Genomic DNA, 15396 nt, shown 5'->3' with positions numbered 1-15396 from the left:
CTAGAGAACGCTTCTTTGCCTTTAATCAAAAAAATCCATTGGATTGGGGTTTGAATATAGTAGTGGGGCCCCTTTAAAAAATTTACATTTTTTTATATTTTTTTAGTTATTTTAGCTTTTCTCTAAAAAAAAAGATTTTTCTTTTACTTACTTATTAAACTAAGTTTTTTTTGACAGAATCTTTTTTTTTTAAGATATTCACAAATAAATTTATTTTAATTATTAAAGTTTATCATGGATTTACTACAAATATATAATATTAATAAAATAATCTTTATTATCAATATTCTTATTTAACTAAGTTATATATTAAGACAATCTTAATTTTTCAAATTTTTTTCAATTGTATGACCTATGAAATTTTTATATAAACTTACATAATTCGAGGGATTTCTGGCTCAAGTGCTGTGAATTTATGTAAAACTTGCATAGGTCATATAATAAAAAATAAAAAAATTGGGAAAACAAATATTTCTAAAATATAAAACTTAGTTAGATAACAATATTAATAATAAAAACTATTTTAAAAATATTATATATTTGCAGCAAGGCTATGATAAGTTTAAATATTTTTGAAAATTTTATTTGGGCATATCTTAAAAAAAATGAAAGAAAAAAAAATTAAATTCAGCACAAAAAACTTAGTTTGATAAATAAGTTAAAAAAAAAATATTTTATTTTTGGAGAAAAGCTAAAATAAGTAAAAAAAAATAAAATAAACGTTAAATATTTAAAGGGGCCCCACTTCTAAATCTAAACCCTAATCCAATGGATTTTATCTAAATAAAAGGCAAAGGAGCATTCTCTAGAATAAAAAAAAAATTAAGTTATTTTTAAAGATAAGGAAAATAATTGGATCTAAAGTTTGGACATTTAAAGAAAATTGCAATAAAAGCTATTCGAGCCAAAGTAACCCTCGTAAAATAAAATAAGTACATTTATCTTAGAAAATGATAATCAATATTCACAACCATAGAGAAAATCTAAACAAGCTATCAAAAGTATAGTAAAAAATTTAATTACTCTGAAACTATTAAACGATAAGCTGTTTGAAATAGTAAAATGTATTGGATAACCTTCTTGAAGTTGCTTATTAAGCAGTTATTCGCATTTTAACAAGTTTTCAAACTTCAAAAATGGCTTTCTTACACTAAAACAGGGGACGGCAAATTGCGGCCCGCGAGCACATTTTTTATTTAAATGGAATCCGAACCGCAAAAAAAAAAAAGCTGCGGTCTGCGAGCATGTAAATTTGGCACGCTAAACAAAACTATGTTTTAAATTGACTTCTTCAAAAATAAAGTATTTTTATTAGTTTTGTTTTTAAGTTCCTAGATTTTATTTAACAACAACTTATTATTTTCACTGCTTAAGCTTAAATATGTTGAAAAAGACAGATACTAGTTCTAGCAGTTTTTCACTAAAGTTTAGATTTTGCTTTTCCTTTCAAACAACAACATCATGGAGTGTATACAAAAGTTTACGTATTTGGATTGGAAAGTTTCTTAGATTTAGTAAGTTGACAATACAATAAGCAATTTTATTTAGTATAAAGGTTTTTATGTGTACAAACACTGTGCAAACATTACAGTGTTTTACTAACATGTCAATTCTTCATAATTTAGGTCTTTGCTTTGACATGTGATTATATAAATGCTTCTTTTATATTTATTTTATGACTATATTGAAATTTTAAAACATCATTTAAAATAAATCAAAAGCTATTTACTAAAACTTGTTTTTTTAGTTTGTAAATTTTTTGTTTAAATTGCAAAGTTTTCAACTTTGGATATTTTACATTTTTTTATCTTTTAAAAATACTGACTGGTTTGATGTAACTGATTGTAACTTTTTTGTTTTAAAAAGTTGCAACTAAGATAACTATAAATAGATTATTAAAGTATTTTAAGGTTTAAAAAAAAGCTTGCGCTTTTTTTAATGAAATTAATAATATATTTTTTTTGTATTTTAATTAACTTAATAAAATGACTGAAACGTTAAATATGTGCTGTTCAATGTATTGAATATATAAAGATTATTTTCAACACATTGCACTTTACAACACATTGTTAATAAAACAATAACCAAATAAATAGAAGTTGATTATAATTTAAGTGTACAAAGTGATCCACATCTGTTTTTTGAGCTTAGTTTTTTACAGATGTCAGTGAGAGTTGCTTGTAAACGTCTACGTGGAATGGCTATCTACAAGATGCAAAAGACTGGAAGAAAGAGAAAAAACAACACTTTATGAAACTGAACTAAAAGAGGAAATGGATATCAAGTTTTATTAATCGTTTTATTGCATCAAGGTGTTTGTAGTTTATCTTTTATTGTTGTGTATCGTGTAAACTTTTTTTCAAACACAAAACGTCTGATAGATTACTTATTTCATTATTAAAAGGTTAGGTGGTAATGAACAGAACAATTTTTTTATTTTTTTCAATGTTTTTTTTTGCATTTTTTCACTTAGCAAAGTGTTTCTCCAAAAATTTTTTTTTTTTTCAATTTTTTTTTATTAACATGTTTACCTAATTTAGTTTTAAGACGTAATTAATTTTTTTTCATAACATATGCTTCAATAAATTTTTCAGAAAAGTTCCAAATTTGTACGGTTTTGGTTTTTTTTCATGGTTTTATAGCAAAAATAAATTGTTATTTTAATAAATTTTATTTTCAACAGACTTTTGTAATTAAGTGTTGTAACGTTATTATATTTTTCCTAACTTATTATTATTTTTCAAAAAAATGACCCAATTAAGTTTTACCTAAAATCTTAGTATTTGATCAAGAAATCCCTTAACTTACGTAAAAAAAAATTTAGGTAAAATTTCTATGGGTCATATATTTGAAAAATTTGAAAAAAAAATACTCCGGGAGTAAAACGTTGCAAAGTGAAAAAATGCAAAAAAACATTAAATTTTTAAAGGCGCCCCCTGTACAAAAGTAAAACCCCAATTCGCTGAAATTATTGTGAAAAGCTAAGCAAAAGAACGTTCTTTAGAATAAAAAAAAAGTTCTAAGTTAGCATTAAATAAATTTAAAATAATTGGTTTTAAAGTTTAGTAAAAAAAAAAAACCATTCAAGCCAAGTTCACGCTCGTCAATTGCCAGCCGACCCGTCACTAAAAAAACAAGATTTATTTAGTTTTAAAGAGCGTTATTTAACAAAAATATCATTTTTTTAACTTCAAAAACTTCAAAGTTTATTTTTTTGTTTTTTAGAGATAACAATTATTTTATTATGCTTTAAAGAACCCTTTATGCAATTATAAGCAAACCAAAAGAAAATTTTAAGACCATTCTTGTCAGATTTGTTTTAATCTATCCTTTAAAAATATTGCTTTTTATGTTTTGGTAGTTTTTACCATAAAGATTAAACTGAAACTGTAGAACAGTTTTAGACTTCATTTGCCTTTAGAAAACTTACAAAATGATATTTTTCTCACAACATAACAACAGCGTACTTAATACTTACACTAAATAAAGATGTGAGTTTTCCTCAATTCTGTTTTGACAAGACTTAGTTGAAACGTTTCATTGTATCAACTTTGGGTGCAAAAGGAAACGTTAAGTGGCCAGCAGCGTGTTTAAAAATAGTTCAATTTTTTGAGTTTTCAGCTATGTTTAGTGAGCTTCAAAAATAAACGCTCAAAAGTTTTATCTAAAGATCTGGTGCATGAAGGAAACAATTAAGCTAACCACTAAAGTGCTTATAAAAGCTGTGATATTTGGGTTTTCAGCTAAAAAGCTAGTTTTATTTATCCGATAGACAATAGCACCTTGGTTAAAATTTTAGCTATTAAAAATAGCTTTGATGGGTGCTGTTTTCGGTTTTTAGAAAACAATCTAAAGGTAAATTGTATGGGATCAACTAATATGACATTCGAGTTTTTAGATGAAAATTGTTTAACATGTTATCACATAAATACATTGAGCAAATCTATTTAAAGAAAATTTCACGGAGGCAATTTATTGTTTAGTTTAAAAGTAATTTATTTTTAAAGTTACACGTGTTATATTTTAACTAAAAACCTAATTGACTGTACTTGGTTATGCGAGGCCAGTTGTACTGTAGTAGCTATAGTTTACATGCTAACTGATTTCTCAAAAGGGGCTTCTAAAGTTTGCAAAATTTTCAATGCCATTACTAATTGCAACTTAATAGTGAATGATTACTTAAACCTATCGACCAAAGAAGTACTGATAAATGATGTTTTCAGTTATAAATAAATAAACATATATCCGGGTGAGTTATTCTAAAAATGCTAAATTTAAGAATAATGTTGCATGCAAAGCATGTGTGCGGTGATGGTGCAGGGGTCCTAATGATGGCTTTCAAAACTCTCTGAGTTAGGTGTTTCAAAATTTAAAACCAGTGGTTAATAAAAAAACGATCTTTATACAATAGCTGAAGATTTTTTTGCATAAAGTATATGTTTATACATTAAATTTCATGCTATATATTTATATGTAACATTAATAAACTCATTTAATCATGTATTGTGAATATATGTGCAATTAAGTAATTATCTATACTTAAATAAAATATTATTTTAATGAAAATTGTTTATTATATAATTATAGTTCACTTTTCACAAGTCATGTTAGGTAAGATTTGTTAATTTGGAGCAGGAAAAATAGAGGTAAGTTTAGAGAGATTAATAGACTTAAAATAATGTGATAATGCAAGTTTGTTTTAACAGTTGTAATAAAAGCTTATCAGTACAAAATTGTGATAGAAAATATAAGACATTGAAATTATACCAAGAAAGACTTTTTTTATGTTTTATCTATTTAAAAACGTCAGAACTTACTCTCCCCTCTAAAACGATAAACGCTTTCTGAAAGTCAAGCAAGTGAGTTTGAGCTCATCACATATTATTCCACCTGGAATTTAGAATTTATGCACCAATGAAAAATAAAATTTTAGCTACTAACTTAAAGCTTTATTTTAGTAATTGTTTACATTAACTTTAAAAAGTTTTAGAGACTTTTTTTTTAAGCTTTAGAGAATTTTTTTCTAAAGTAAACACTTTTACTCTAGCAACATATTTAGAGTGAAGTGTTTAATAACTAGAGTGTTTTTACACCATATTTACTGAAATGACTATAAAATAAATTTTAGCAATTTTCATAACTATAATTGCAGTAACTCCAGAAAAAATAGGTATTTAGGTAAAACAATTTTTTTTCAAATGTACATATACTTTAATTTGAGCAATGTGAAAAAAATTCTTAATAGTACAAATAACTGTTCAAAATATAGTTTTAATTGTTTGCTAACAAAAGATCCTAGTAAAGTAACTTCACTATAATATAAATAAAAACAAATTATACAGTAATCTTCCTTTATTCTACCAACATATGTTTCTGTGTGTCAACAAATCAACACACTTCAACTGGGTTGTTAATAGGAAAGATAACTCTTTCCTATTAACAACCTATTCGTTATCTATTAACAACCTATTAACCTATTAAACAACCTATTCGTTATCTTTCCTATTAACAACCCAGTTGAAGTGTGTTGATTCGTTGACACACAGAAACATATGTTGGTAGAATAAAGGAAGATTACTGTATAATTTGTTTTTATTAATAGTACAAATATAAATTTAAAGTAAGTGCAGTAAAAAAAACTGCACTTACAGTTCTATGCTTATACAAAACATGATATTTTTTAAATAAAAGTTCTCCCTTTAAAGTTTAGTAAGTTTTTTCTAATAAATATTTATCTATCTTGTTTTACTTTAATTGTAAAATATCAAGTTAGTAACTGTATTCAGTATTTTTAGTTAAACAGTTAACTCTTAAATTTCTGCAACAAATACTACTTTTAACAAATTTAATTAAACATTTAAAAAAAGTTTATTTCAAAAACCAAAATCATCAAGTATCTTGTTGATATTTTTTGATTAAAAATACAACAGATTAATTTAAAATTAATTTCATAGTTTTTGTTTTCAAAGCCAGCTAAGAACAAGTTTCATTATGATTGAGAATGTTTTAGTTTGTAAACTACAATTCTTGTTTAAATTAGTTATTACAAAAACTACTTAGTAACAAGAGAAAATTTCTATAAGAAGAAAAAATTTGAATGATTAAAAGTAATTATCCGTTGTCAGAAATTAAATAAGTATACTGAAGTTTTACTTGAATTTTTCAAATTTTTCAGTTATTATACTGATAACTTATGTTGTAATACCATACAACTGATGAAATTTTTCAATAACTATGAAGCTGTTTTGCACTAAAATTTTATAACTACATTTCTTGACTGTACACACAATTTAATAGGGTTTTAAAAATACTTACAATGACTTCTCTTTCCGGCAAAGTAGCCTTAGTCACAGGAGCTTCAATAGGCATTGGACAAGAAATTGCTGAAAGACTAGTAAAGCTCGGAATGAAGGTAATTGGCTGTGCTCGAAATGAGTCTGCCTTGAAAGAAATAGCAAGTAAAGCGAACAGTGTAGGTCCAGGTGAAATGATCCCTATAAAATGTGATCTGAAAGAAGAATCTCAGGTGTTGGACATGTTCAAAATTATTGAAGAAAAGTTTGGCAGACTTCATGTTTGTGTTAACAACGCAGGGCTGGGTCATGATGCACCATTGCTTTCTGGTGAAACAAAAGTTGGTTTGTTGTAGTAATTTGTTGGTTATTTAAATAAGATAGTTAATAAAATCTTAGCACATTTTTAATTGTGTATTGAACTCAAATCATACTACTTTGAGTAAAGTTATCAACTTTATTCAAACCAAAAATTTTTGAAATAAAAATATTATATGAGTTATATTTGAAATAGTAAGTATTTTTAAGTTCTTAAAAATAGTTAAATTTGTAAAATATTTTATTACACCCTTTTCACTATTGATTTGAAGTTTTAGTAAACATTTACAACTAATTTTGCTTTGCGGACTGGTAGGGAGCCATTAAATTTTTTAGTGACTTTAAAATCAAACAAAGTGTTAAATAACTTTGTTTTTCTTTTAGAAACTTGTTCTTTTTTTAAGTTGAAATTTCTTATTCTACGAAAATATTCTATGAAATTACCTATCAAAGTAAAAAATAAAACCATAAATATTTTTAAAACCTGATTGAATTACAAAAAATAAAAATTCCTTTTTATGTCTATTTCCTTCATATTTTTTTGGCCAAAGTATGGTTGTCAAATATAAATTGTTTACAAACTCAAAAAATTGATATTTTTTAGTTTGTTTAATTTATTGTTGACATGTAAATTATGTTTTTAGACCAATTTAAGTTTATATTGTGGTTCATATAGATTTAATTATTATAAGGAAATCACAACTAATTTTTACAGGCTTGTGTACATATAATAGGGAGGCAAAAATAGATTAAAGAACACAACTTTATTAGAAGCTAGCTTTTCGAGCTTCGTTTTTTTTTTAAAAACAGTTTTAAACAATTAGGAAAATTTAAAGATTTTAAAAAACTACTTTAATTTCTGATAACCACTTTATTATATTTAAGAAGTATGACATAAGTAATATTTAAAATTAAGCATTTCTGTGTACATTTTAAAGACATTTTATGACAAAAACTATGAAAAACTTGGCAAAATTTTGAACTGAAAATAACAAAAACTTGTTCGACTTAAACTTGATTAACCAGCTTCTGATTTACTTTAAACAGAAAAGAAGCAAAATCAGTTTTGTAAGCCAAAATTCCAGTTCTATTCATCTATATATAACACTTTGTTTAATTTTCTAGTCACCAAAGCACCACTTGACTACCTTTTATAGTCCACTGTGTGTTTTACAATTCATTGTATTCGAAACTTTCTCCAGGACTGGAAAAATATGCTTGATGTAAATGTTCTTGGTTTGTGCATATGTACAAGAGAAGCATACAAGCTAATGGAAAAGGGTGGTGTTGATGATGGCCACTTTGTCAACATAAACAGCATGTCTGGCCATCGTATTGTTGGATTGCCATTTTATTCAGCCACCAAGTTTGCTGTTACCGCTCTTACTGAAGGATTGAGAAGAGAGCTTAGAGCTAAGAAGAACCACATTAGAAGCACTTCTGTTTCGCCTGGGCTTGTTGAAACTGACTTTGCTTTTAGGTAGTTTTTCAAACATTATTATTTTTAAAGCTAATGGTAAAAAAACATTTTAAATATAATAACTGTTTCAATTTTCATATTTAAATAAGTACTTAATATTAATTCCCACCTCCGAAATCATTTTAGGTTTTTAAAACATAAAAGAAATATATTTTAAAATTTAAGTTTTGACCAAAAAATAAAAAATCGTTTATTAACTACTAAAACAATTTTCAATTTATTAGTATAACTTTAAGTTGAGTAGGAATGTTGATAAGGTGTGCACCCTAAACCAAGGAAAAATTTTATAACTTACAAACTTGATTTATATTTTACTATTGTCATGCTAAATAATTGCTAAAATCTTCTTGTATAAAAATTAATGAACTATTTAAGTTTATTTTTGAGTTACTATATTATTTTCAACAAATAGTTATACTTTATGTGCTTAATCAAACTAGGATAAATTTTCTCTGACTAAGTTATCGTTAAATAAAGTATTATTATTTTTTTATCTACTCGTACTTGAGTTTTAGTACTTATGCACGTACCTCTTCAAGAGTGTAACTCACAATGTCTCTACTGTATTTAATCTTTTGTGTATTGTCATTAAAGTGTACTGTTATTTTAGTTACCTATAAAAAAAAATTAAGTTGGTGCCGATTTTTCCAAAATTAAAAAAATACAATATAAAAGTAGAACACCGAGTAAGCAAGATTTATTCTAATCATAGGTTTTTAACTTATTTTGCTGTTGATCTATAACACCAAAGTGAAGTTCTTAAAGATATTTTAGCTTATAGTCGAAGCTATATCTAAATTATAGTTTTTTTAAATCATATTTTTAAGATATTTGAAATAAGTTTCTTGGTCAAAACTTAAGGATTATCAAAATTAAGTATTAAAGACTTTATCTTTAATATACTACTATGAAATAACTACAGCTTTTCCAGATAAGTTTTAACTGTAGATAAGTGTAATTTTTTTCTAGCAAATTGGCCCATAAATATATATAAACCTGCCGCGCCTATTTTAGTCGATCAAATTAAATTAACCAGTCGTACAGCCAGTAAGAAAAAGTATAAAAGTTTTTTCACAAAGTACTTTATGTTATTATTTTCGATCAAGTTTTAAATGTGTTTTTTAAAGTTTTATATTATTCAATATGCAGATTAAGAGCGGGAGAGCCTGAAAAAGCCAGGCAATCGTACAGCAGCATCGAATGTTTGCAAGCGAGCGATATTGCTGATGCAGTTATTTTTGCGCTTCAATCTCCGAAAAACATGGACGTCAATGACATTCTTATAAGACCCACTGAGCAATCATCTTGATTATCCTCCATGTACTTGTTTTTAGTTAGCTGTGATTCTTATAATTCTACTAATCATCTTTTCAAATAATTGTGTACTTCTGTCTTAATTAACAGCATACTTAAATCAAATGAGTCTAATGTTAATTGTTATGTAATAATTCATTATGTTAGAGTAATCTTTTAATAGTTTAGCTTATATGTTATATATATACAACTGAAACACTAAAAAGTATAAATTAGCATCATTATTGTGGTAGAAAATTGTCATAATTAGGCAAATCATGTGCTTTTATTGTGCATTATTATTGTTTTAATTACTCTCGTTAAATTGGAACTGCTAAATTTATATATGATTAAATATATGAATTTGAATTTTAGTGTATTTTTATAGTTGTACTACTAAGTATACACTGTTAATAAATTTCAAATATTTATTAAATTTTATCTGAATTAATTGCGATGGCTTGGTTTATTCTATTTTGAAATCTAACTTAATAAAAAATTTTACAGATATTTTTTGAAAGTTAGTTAAAAAACGTCTTGAATCTTTAATGACTTATCTATACCATTAGACTAGGATTGGGCATGTAAGGCCTGCGGAACGTTGAAATCGTCTTGTTAAATCTTATAAAATAATTGAGTTTTTTAGTAAAAAGTGTTTTGAAATGTGCTTTAAATTTTAATTTTGGTACACCATATTGCATAACTAAATGATTATTTTTATTGCAATTTTGATTTGAAATAGTTTTTTTTTTTAGTTTTGTTTTACAAAATTTCAAAATAATGCGGCCCGCTTGAACAATTTTTAAGGAATCTGGCCTGCAAAAGACTTTTTATGATAAATGTGGCCCACCGACTACAAAAGTTGTTTACACCAACATTAGTAGTGTATCGACATACAAAAATATCATAAAAAGCTATAATATGCAAAAACTGGTAGGTAAATAAGTGTCTATCTGTAGTAAACTAAAAGAACTGATAAAGTATTTATGACTAAATCAGACTTTTCTTCAAGTATTTATTAAAGTTTTTAAATACAAATACATATAAAACGTCATTTGTCAGCATTTTAAACAAAGGAGATTATCAAGAATGCTAGGTTTGTAATAAAATAGTTATAATAATCAGCATAAAAACCTTTTGTAATAGTTTGTTATGAAAATTTGCTAACAAAAAACAGTATTAAATTAAAGTATTTATGAATAAAATTAGACTGTATTAAAAGCATTTAAAAAAATCTAGTTTTATTGGGTATAATTATAACCTAAATTAAAAAATGCTTTTAAGAATTAAGTAAGAATTTTTTTTACAGTATATCAATACATAAGCAAGTTTTTTAAATCAGTTGAGTATCTTGCATACCTAAACCAGTATATGGGGTTGTCTGCAGACACATGTTGTTTGCAGATGTTTTTGAAGTAAGTTTTACTCGAATTTATTTTGCGTTGTAAAACGACAACCATTTGTTTACAATATATTTTTTTAAACTCATTTACCCAATCTCATATGTTTTATGTTGATGTATTAATACTTTTTTGTCTTATTATTTATCAATGAGTAAGCTTTTTTGTATAAACAAAACCTCCTATCAAAAATAGCCTGTAAAATGTTTAAAAAAGTTACGGTTTTTAAAATAAAAGTTAAATTGAGTAGCTATTGACAAATAATAAAGCCCTGTTTGATTTATTTTAAATATTTTTAAGTTTTAAAACATTTTATTTGAAAAAACTTCGTTATAATAGAATGTTTAACTCCGTTAGAGATCTAAAATTATAGTAAGATTTCTGTTCAAACAAAATATGTTTTTATAAAAAAAACTTTTTAATTTTATAAACGAATTACTTTTATAAATTTGTACTTACTATATAGTCTTAGATTTTCAATAAAAGCTTAATTTTGACAAAAAAAAATACTTTTATTAAACTAAAACTCAACATTTTTATAACTATTTAATTTTAATAGTTTGTTTAATGACAAAAGTAAACGCTCAAAGTATTTGGTCCTTGGACCTAATGCACGAAATAACCTTTCGGTTATCGAGTACAGCTCTTGGATATCTTTTAACGTCTGGTCCAGGCCAATGAATATGATTTAGAAATAAAAACATATAATGTATTTTAAATTATTTTTAGCTTGTTTTTGTTTAAAACCGGTTTAGTAGGTATGTTTTGTTATACAAAAAATAAAAAAGTACTTTGTCACTTTTAAAATTGCAAAATAAGTTTTATTATTTTGTTAAGTATCAAATTTGACATTCCAACAAACGGATTTTACCATGTAGTTTGATCATCTGTGATTATATCTTCATAAACGAAAGTAGTCATTAGATGTACTTTACTAACATTTGTATGAGGATTAAAACTCCCCGTAAGAAAAAAAATACAATTAACAATATATATGTCAAGTAAGAACTACTTATAACTAAACTTCATATATAAAATTCAATAAGCTTGATCTAAAGTAGTAAAAGTAAGTTGTGCATTATAAATAGACTTATAATAGATTTAAAATGGCAAGTTTGTACTTCCTAGATAGTTCAATTTTAAATGAGAATCTTTTTAATTAAAATGTTCTTATAATATTACCGTTTTAATATTTTATTTCAAGCTATATTCCGAATATTATTTAAAAATTAAGTTTTCTAATAGTACATTACTTTGTTTAAACTTTTTCAATTGACTTTAAATTTATGTTTAGATGAAATGCATAGTCACCCTAAAGTTTTTTAAACTGATTTTTATTATTTAACATTAGTAATTGTTTTAATTATTTTAATCGAAGTTATTAAAGTAGATTAGTATAAATTTTAGATCATAATTTTTATGTTAATAGAGTGCGTGTAAAAGTAAAAGTTTGTGCATATTCGTAATTGTAACCTATACAAATTATTTTATTGTTATTTTTCTACTATTATACAACAAACACTAACTTGCATATTTATCAGTTTTTTGATTTGAAATGTTCATTCCAGAGCACATGTATTCATCGGGCTGTGAGAAAATAAATACCTTTATTTGAAATATAAATTCAAATTTTAACTTTATAAGGCTTTATGATAATGTAAAACTTATTGATAAATTTGCACATAAATCATTTACAAAGCTTATAAAAACATAATTAAAGTCTACTGGTACTGTATGGTTTTTTAATGTTATATACAACTTTTCAGCAACAAATCCAAGTAAATTTTTATGATTGTAAAACAACATATGAAAATATTTTACCGCAGTTGTGGCCAATATGGAGTTCTTATGTTGTATTCGTTTTTTGATCTTAGAGCTGTTTCACGCTTGAAGTCTCACATTTTTGATATTACGATCTACAGTAAAAGTTCGCTGTATTAATAACGTTAACACTCATATAAAATCGGTCCAAATGCCAACAAAAAATTATAATGAGGTAAGAGTTTGAATGATGCATGTAAAAATTTCAAGATTATACTACATAAAGTACTGAACAAGATAAAAAGCTGTAGGCGTGGTGTATGACTCAATAACCAAAACGTTTTTCTTACACCAGGTCCTTGGACCAAATTTTTTGACCGCTTTTATTTGATTTTAAAAACAATTTTATACATTTTTTTAAGTTAGAGTTAAGTAGCAAAAGTTAATAATCAAACGCATTATAAATTTTGATTTAATGTTAAAATATTTAGTAAGTTGCTTTATATTAAAACCGTCACTACTCGTGTAAAAAAGTTCTAATGTTAAAAATTGAAAATAAAAGTTTAAACATGACTACTAAAAAAACAAGTATAAAAGTTCAAGGTTGTAAGCAAACAGATTAAGATTAAGCTATTAATATAAAAGTTACAAAAACAAATATAAAACTGTTTATACTCATTACACAATAAAATTAATTTGGAATTGTTTTCTAGTTTTATTATATTATATAAAAATAACTTTATATTTGAAACAGAAAGACAATTTTTAATTAATTTTATCTTCCCATTTCTTAGTATTTTTGGTAAGCATATATTTGACAGTACAGTCACCTCTCGCGAACCTACGCACATTGTGTTCACAGCAAAAGTGCGTAACTACATGAAAGGTAGGTAATATACCTCCTATATTTGCTCTTTTCTTATAATGTGTTTAAATAAATACAGTTTGTTGAACTTACCACTTTTTTATTTACAAAAATAGTTTTCTTTCAAGTTGTACAAAAAAGTTCAAAAAATAACTGTTTATTTGTGAACAAAGTATTTTTTACTGCTCCTTGCCCTATTAAGAGTAAACTGGTCTTGCATGGTATTAGAGGAAGATCTTTCTTAGACAAGTCCAATCTTAGGTGGGCAAATAACAAATTAGCTGCAAATAAAATATTCATTAAGTTAAAATGAAAGTTTTTGCCAAAACTATTGGGAGGAAATAAAATTTTTACCTTGTTAGGTTCAAAAGTATAAAGGGGGGGCTAAGAAATCTAAAAATAAAAAAATAAGTCATAGAGTTGTATAGGTTCCTTATTAATAGTAAAAACTAAAAATACAAAATCTGACTTTTGTTGAAAATTTATCCTCCTCCTATATTAGCATTTAAAATTATATATTAAAAATTAATATATTTCAATACATACAATAAACTTTAAATGTTAAAGATTTTTCAAACCTTTTTTTGTATTTTTTGAAAATTCAGAGTGTGTAACTAAACGAGATTGCGTAACCAAAGGAGTGCGTATTTGCGCGAGAGGTGACTGAAATTACTTGAATAATTTAAACTTGTTTAATATTTAAAAAAATCTAAGAAGTTTCAGTATACAGAAAAAGACCCTTAAACAACTGTTTTAGCGTTAAATACGCGATCTTCAGCAGGGTTTTCATTAAAGTCAGTAATAAAATTTAACTTTTTTTAAATTTACTTATTTAATAAATGTAACTTTTCCTTTAATATTTTGCATAATTATTATAGGGTGATTTATATAGCATTTTAAAAGCAATTGTTCTTATTGTTAGTATCTTTTTATGCTATTTATATTATCAGTAGTTCACAAAGTGAAATTTTAATAACTAATAACGAATCTTCTCTTTTTAAGCTCTTAAATAATCAATGTTTTTACGGATAATTTTAGTTGTCAACTTTATAAATTTTAAAATGAGAAAGTTTCAGAATACAAAAAAAGTAAAAAATAAAAGACAAAATTATTGTACAAACTTAAATAAAAATATTTTGATTAAATAGTTTTTCATGTTGATTTAATTTTCCAAGACCTAAACTTGTTTTCTTTTATTAAAATTAATTATATTTTGTATTAATCTTATTATATCTTTATTAATTTGTTTTCGTCTTGTTCTTGAGATATTTTCAAGTTGTAAATTTATTAAACGTTGACGGTGGAAACAAGCATAAAAAAGTTACTAAATTTTCAGGTTTTGTTAGTTATGGTTTCGAAATACTGAATTCTAAAATTGATATTAATTTATTGCTCAATTGTATAAGTGCGCATTTTAATTTAATGTACAGTAACCTCTCGCATCTTTACGCACTTGTGACGTTACGCACTCTCGTTTAGTTACGCATTTTAGAATTTAAAAAAAAAAAAATTTTTTTTTTAAATATTGCACAAATTAGGTTTATTGTATATTTTTAATTCAAAATCTGTTTTTAAATGCTAACTCACCTCTTTATATCTTTAGACTTTATAAACTTATGTTCCTTGACTAATTGATTAACATTTATTTATACCTCAGTATGTCAGAAATTTTGTTAACAATAAGATACTAAATTAAAATTCTGAAACAAATATGACTGTGTTAAATAATTTAAGTATAATGAAATAATGAGAGTTTAAAACAAATTGAATACTTTAGCACACTTGCCCTATATATGAATAAACATCTAAAAATGAAATCTAATGAAACATCCTAGCAAAAGTAGCAGTGATACTTAATAAATATAGAGCTTACACTTAACACAAATCTCAATTGATCTTCAGTAAACATATTACTAGTTTTAATTTGACGTTTTTTTTTTTGAGTTTAAGTTATATTAAGTTAATTATTGAACAATTATAAGTATG

General features: G+C 25.1%; 1 protein-coding gene across 1 annotated transcript; it reads left to right on the top strand.

Annotated features, from left to right (window-relative positions):
• Positions 1-6305: 6305 nt before the first annotated feature.
• LOC145845619 (dehydrogenase/reductase SDR family member 11-like) lies at positions 6306-9698 on the top strand. Its single transcript, XM_082952780.1, has 3 exons — positions 6306-6634; positions 7814-8091; positions 9241-9698. The coding sequence occupies exons 1-3, from the start codon at positions 6317-6319 to the stop codon at positions 9398-9400; spliced, it is 756 nt and encodes a 251-aa protein (XP_082808906.1). The 5' UTR covers positions 6306-6316; the 3' UTR covers positions 9401-9698.
• Positions 9699-15396: the final 5698 nt, after the last annotated feature.

The sequence above is a fragment of the Thalia democratica genome, chromosome 1, assembly GCF_965202585.1.
Source record: "Thalia democratica chromosome 1, ktThaDemo2.hap1.1, whole genome shotgun sequence".
NCBI lineage: Eukaryota > Metazoa > Chordata > Thaliacea > Salpida > Salpidae > Thalia > Thalia democratica.
The sequence above is the reverse complement of the archived record's forward strand: the minus strand, read 5'-3'. Positions and strand labels throughout refer to the sequence as shown.

Excerpts from the sequence above, each read along its gene's own strand:
- LOC145845619 (XM_082952780.1), top strand. The coding sequence starts at position 6,317 with ATGACTTCTCTTTCCGGCAAAGTAGCCTTAGTCACAGGAGCTTCAATA. Across the intron at positions 6,635-7,813 it reads TGCTTTCTGGTGAAACAAAA|GACTGGAAAAATATGCTTGA; the intron begins GTTGGTTTGTTG and ends AACTTTCTCCAG. Across the intron at positions 8,092-9,240 it reads GAAACTGACTTTGCTTTTAG|ATTAAGAGCGGGAGAGCCTG; the intron begins GTAGTTTTTCAA and ends TTCAATATGCAG.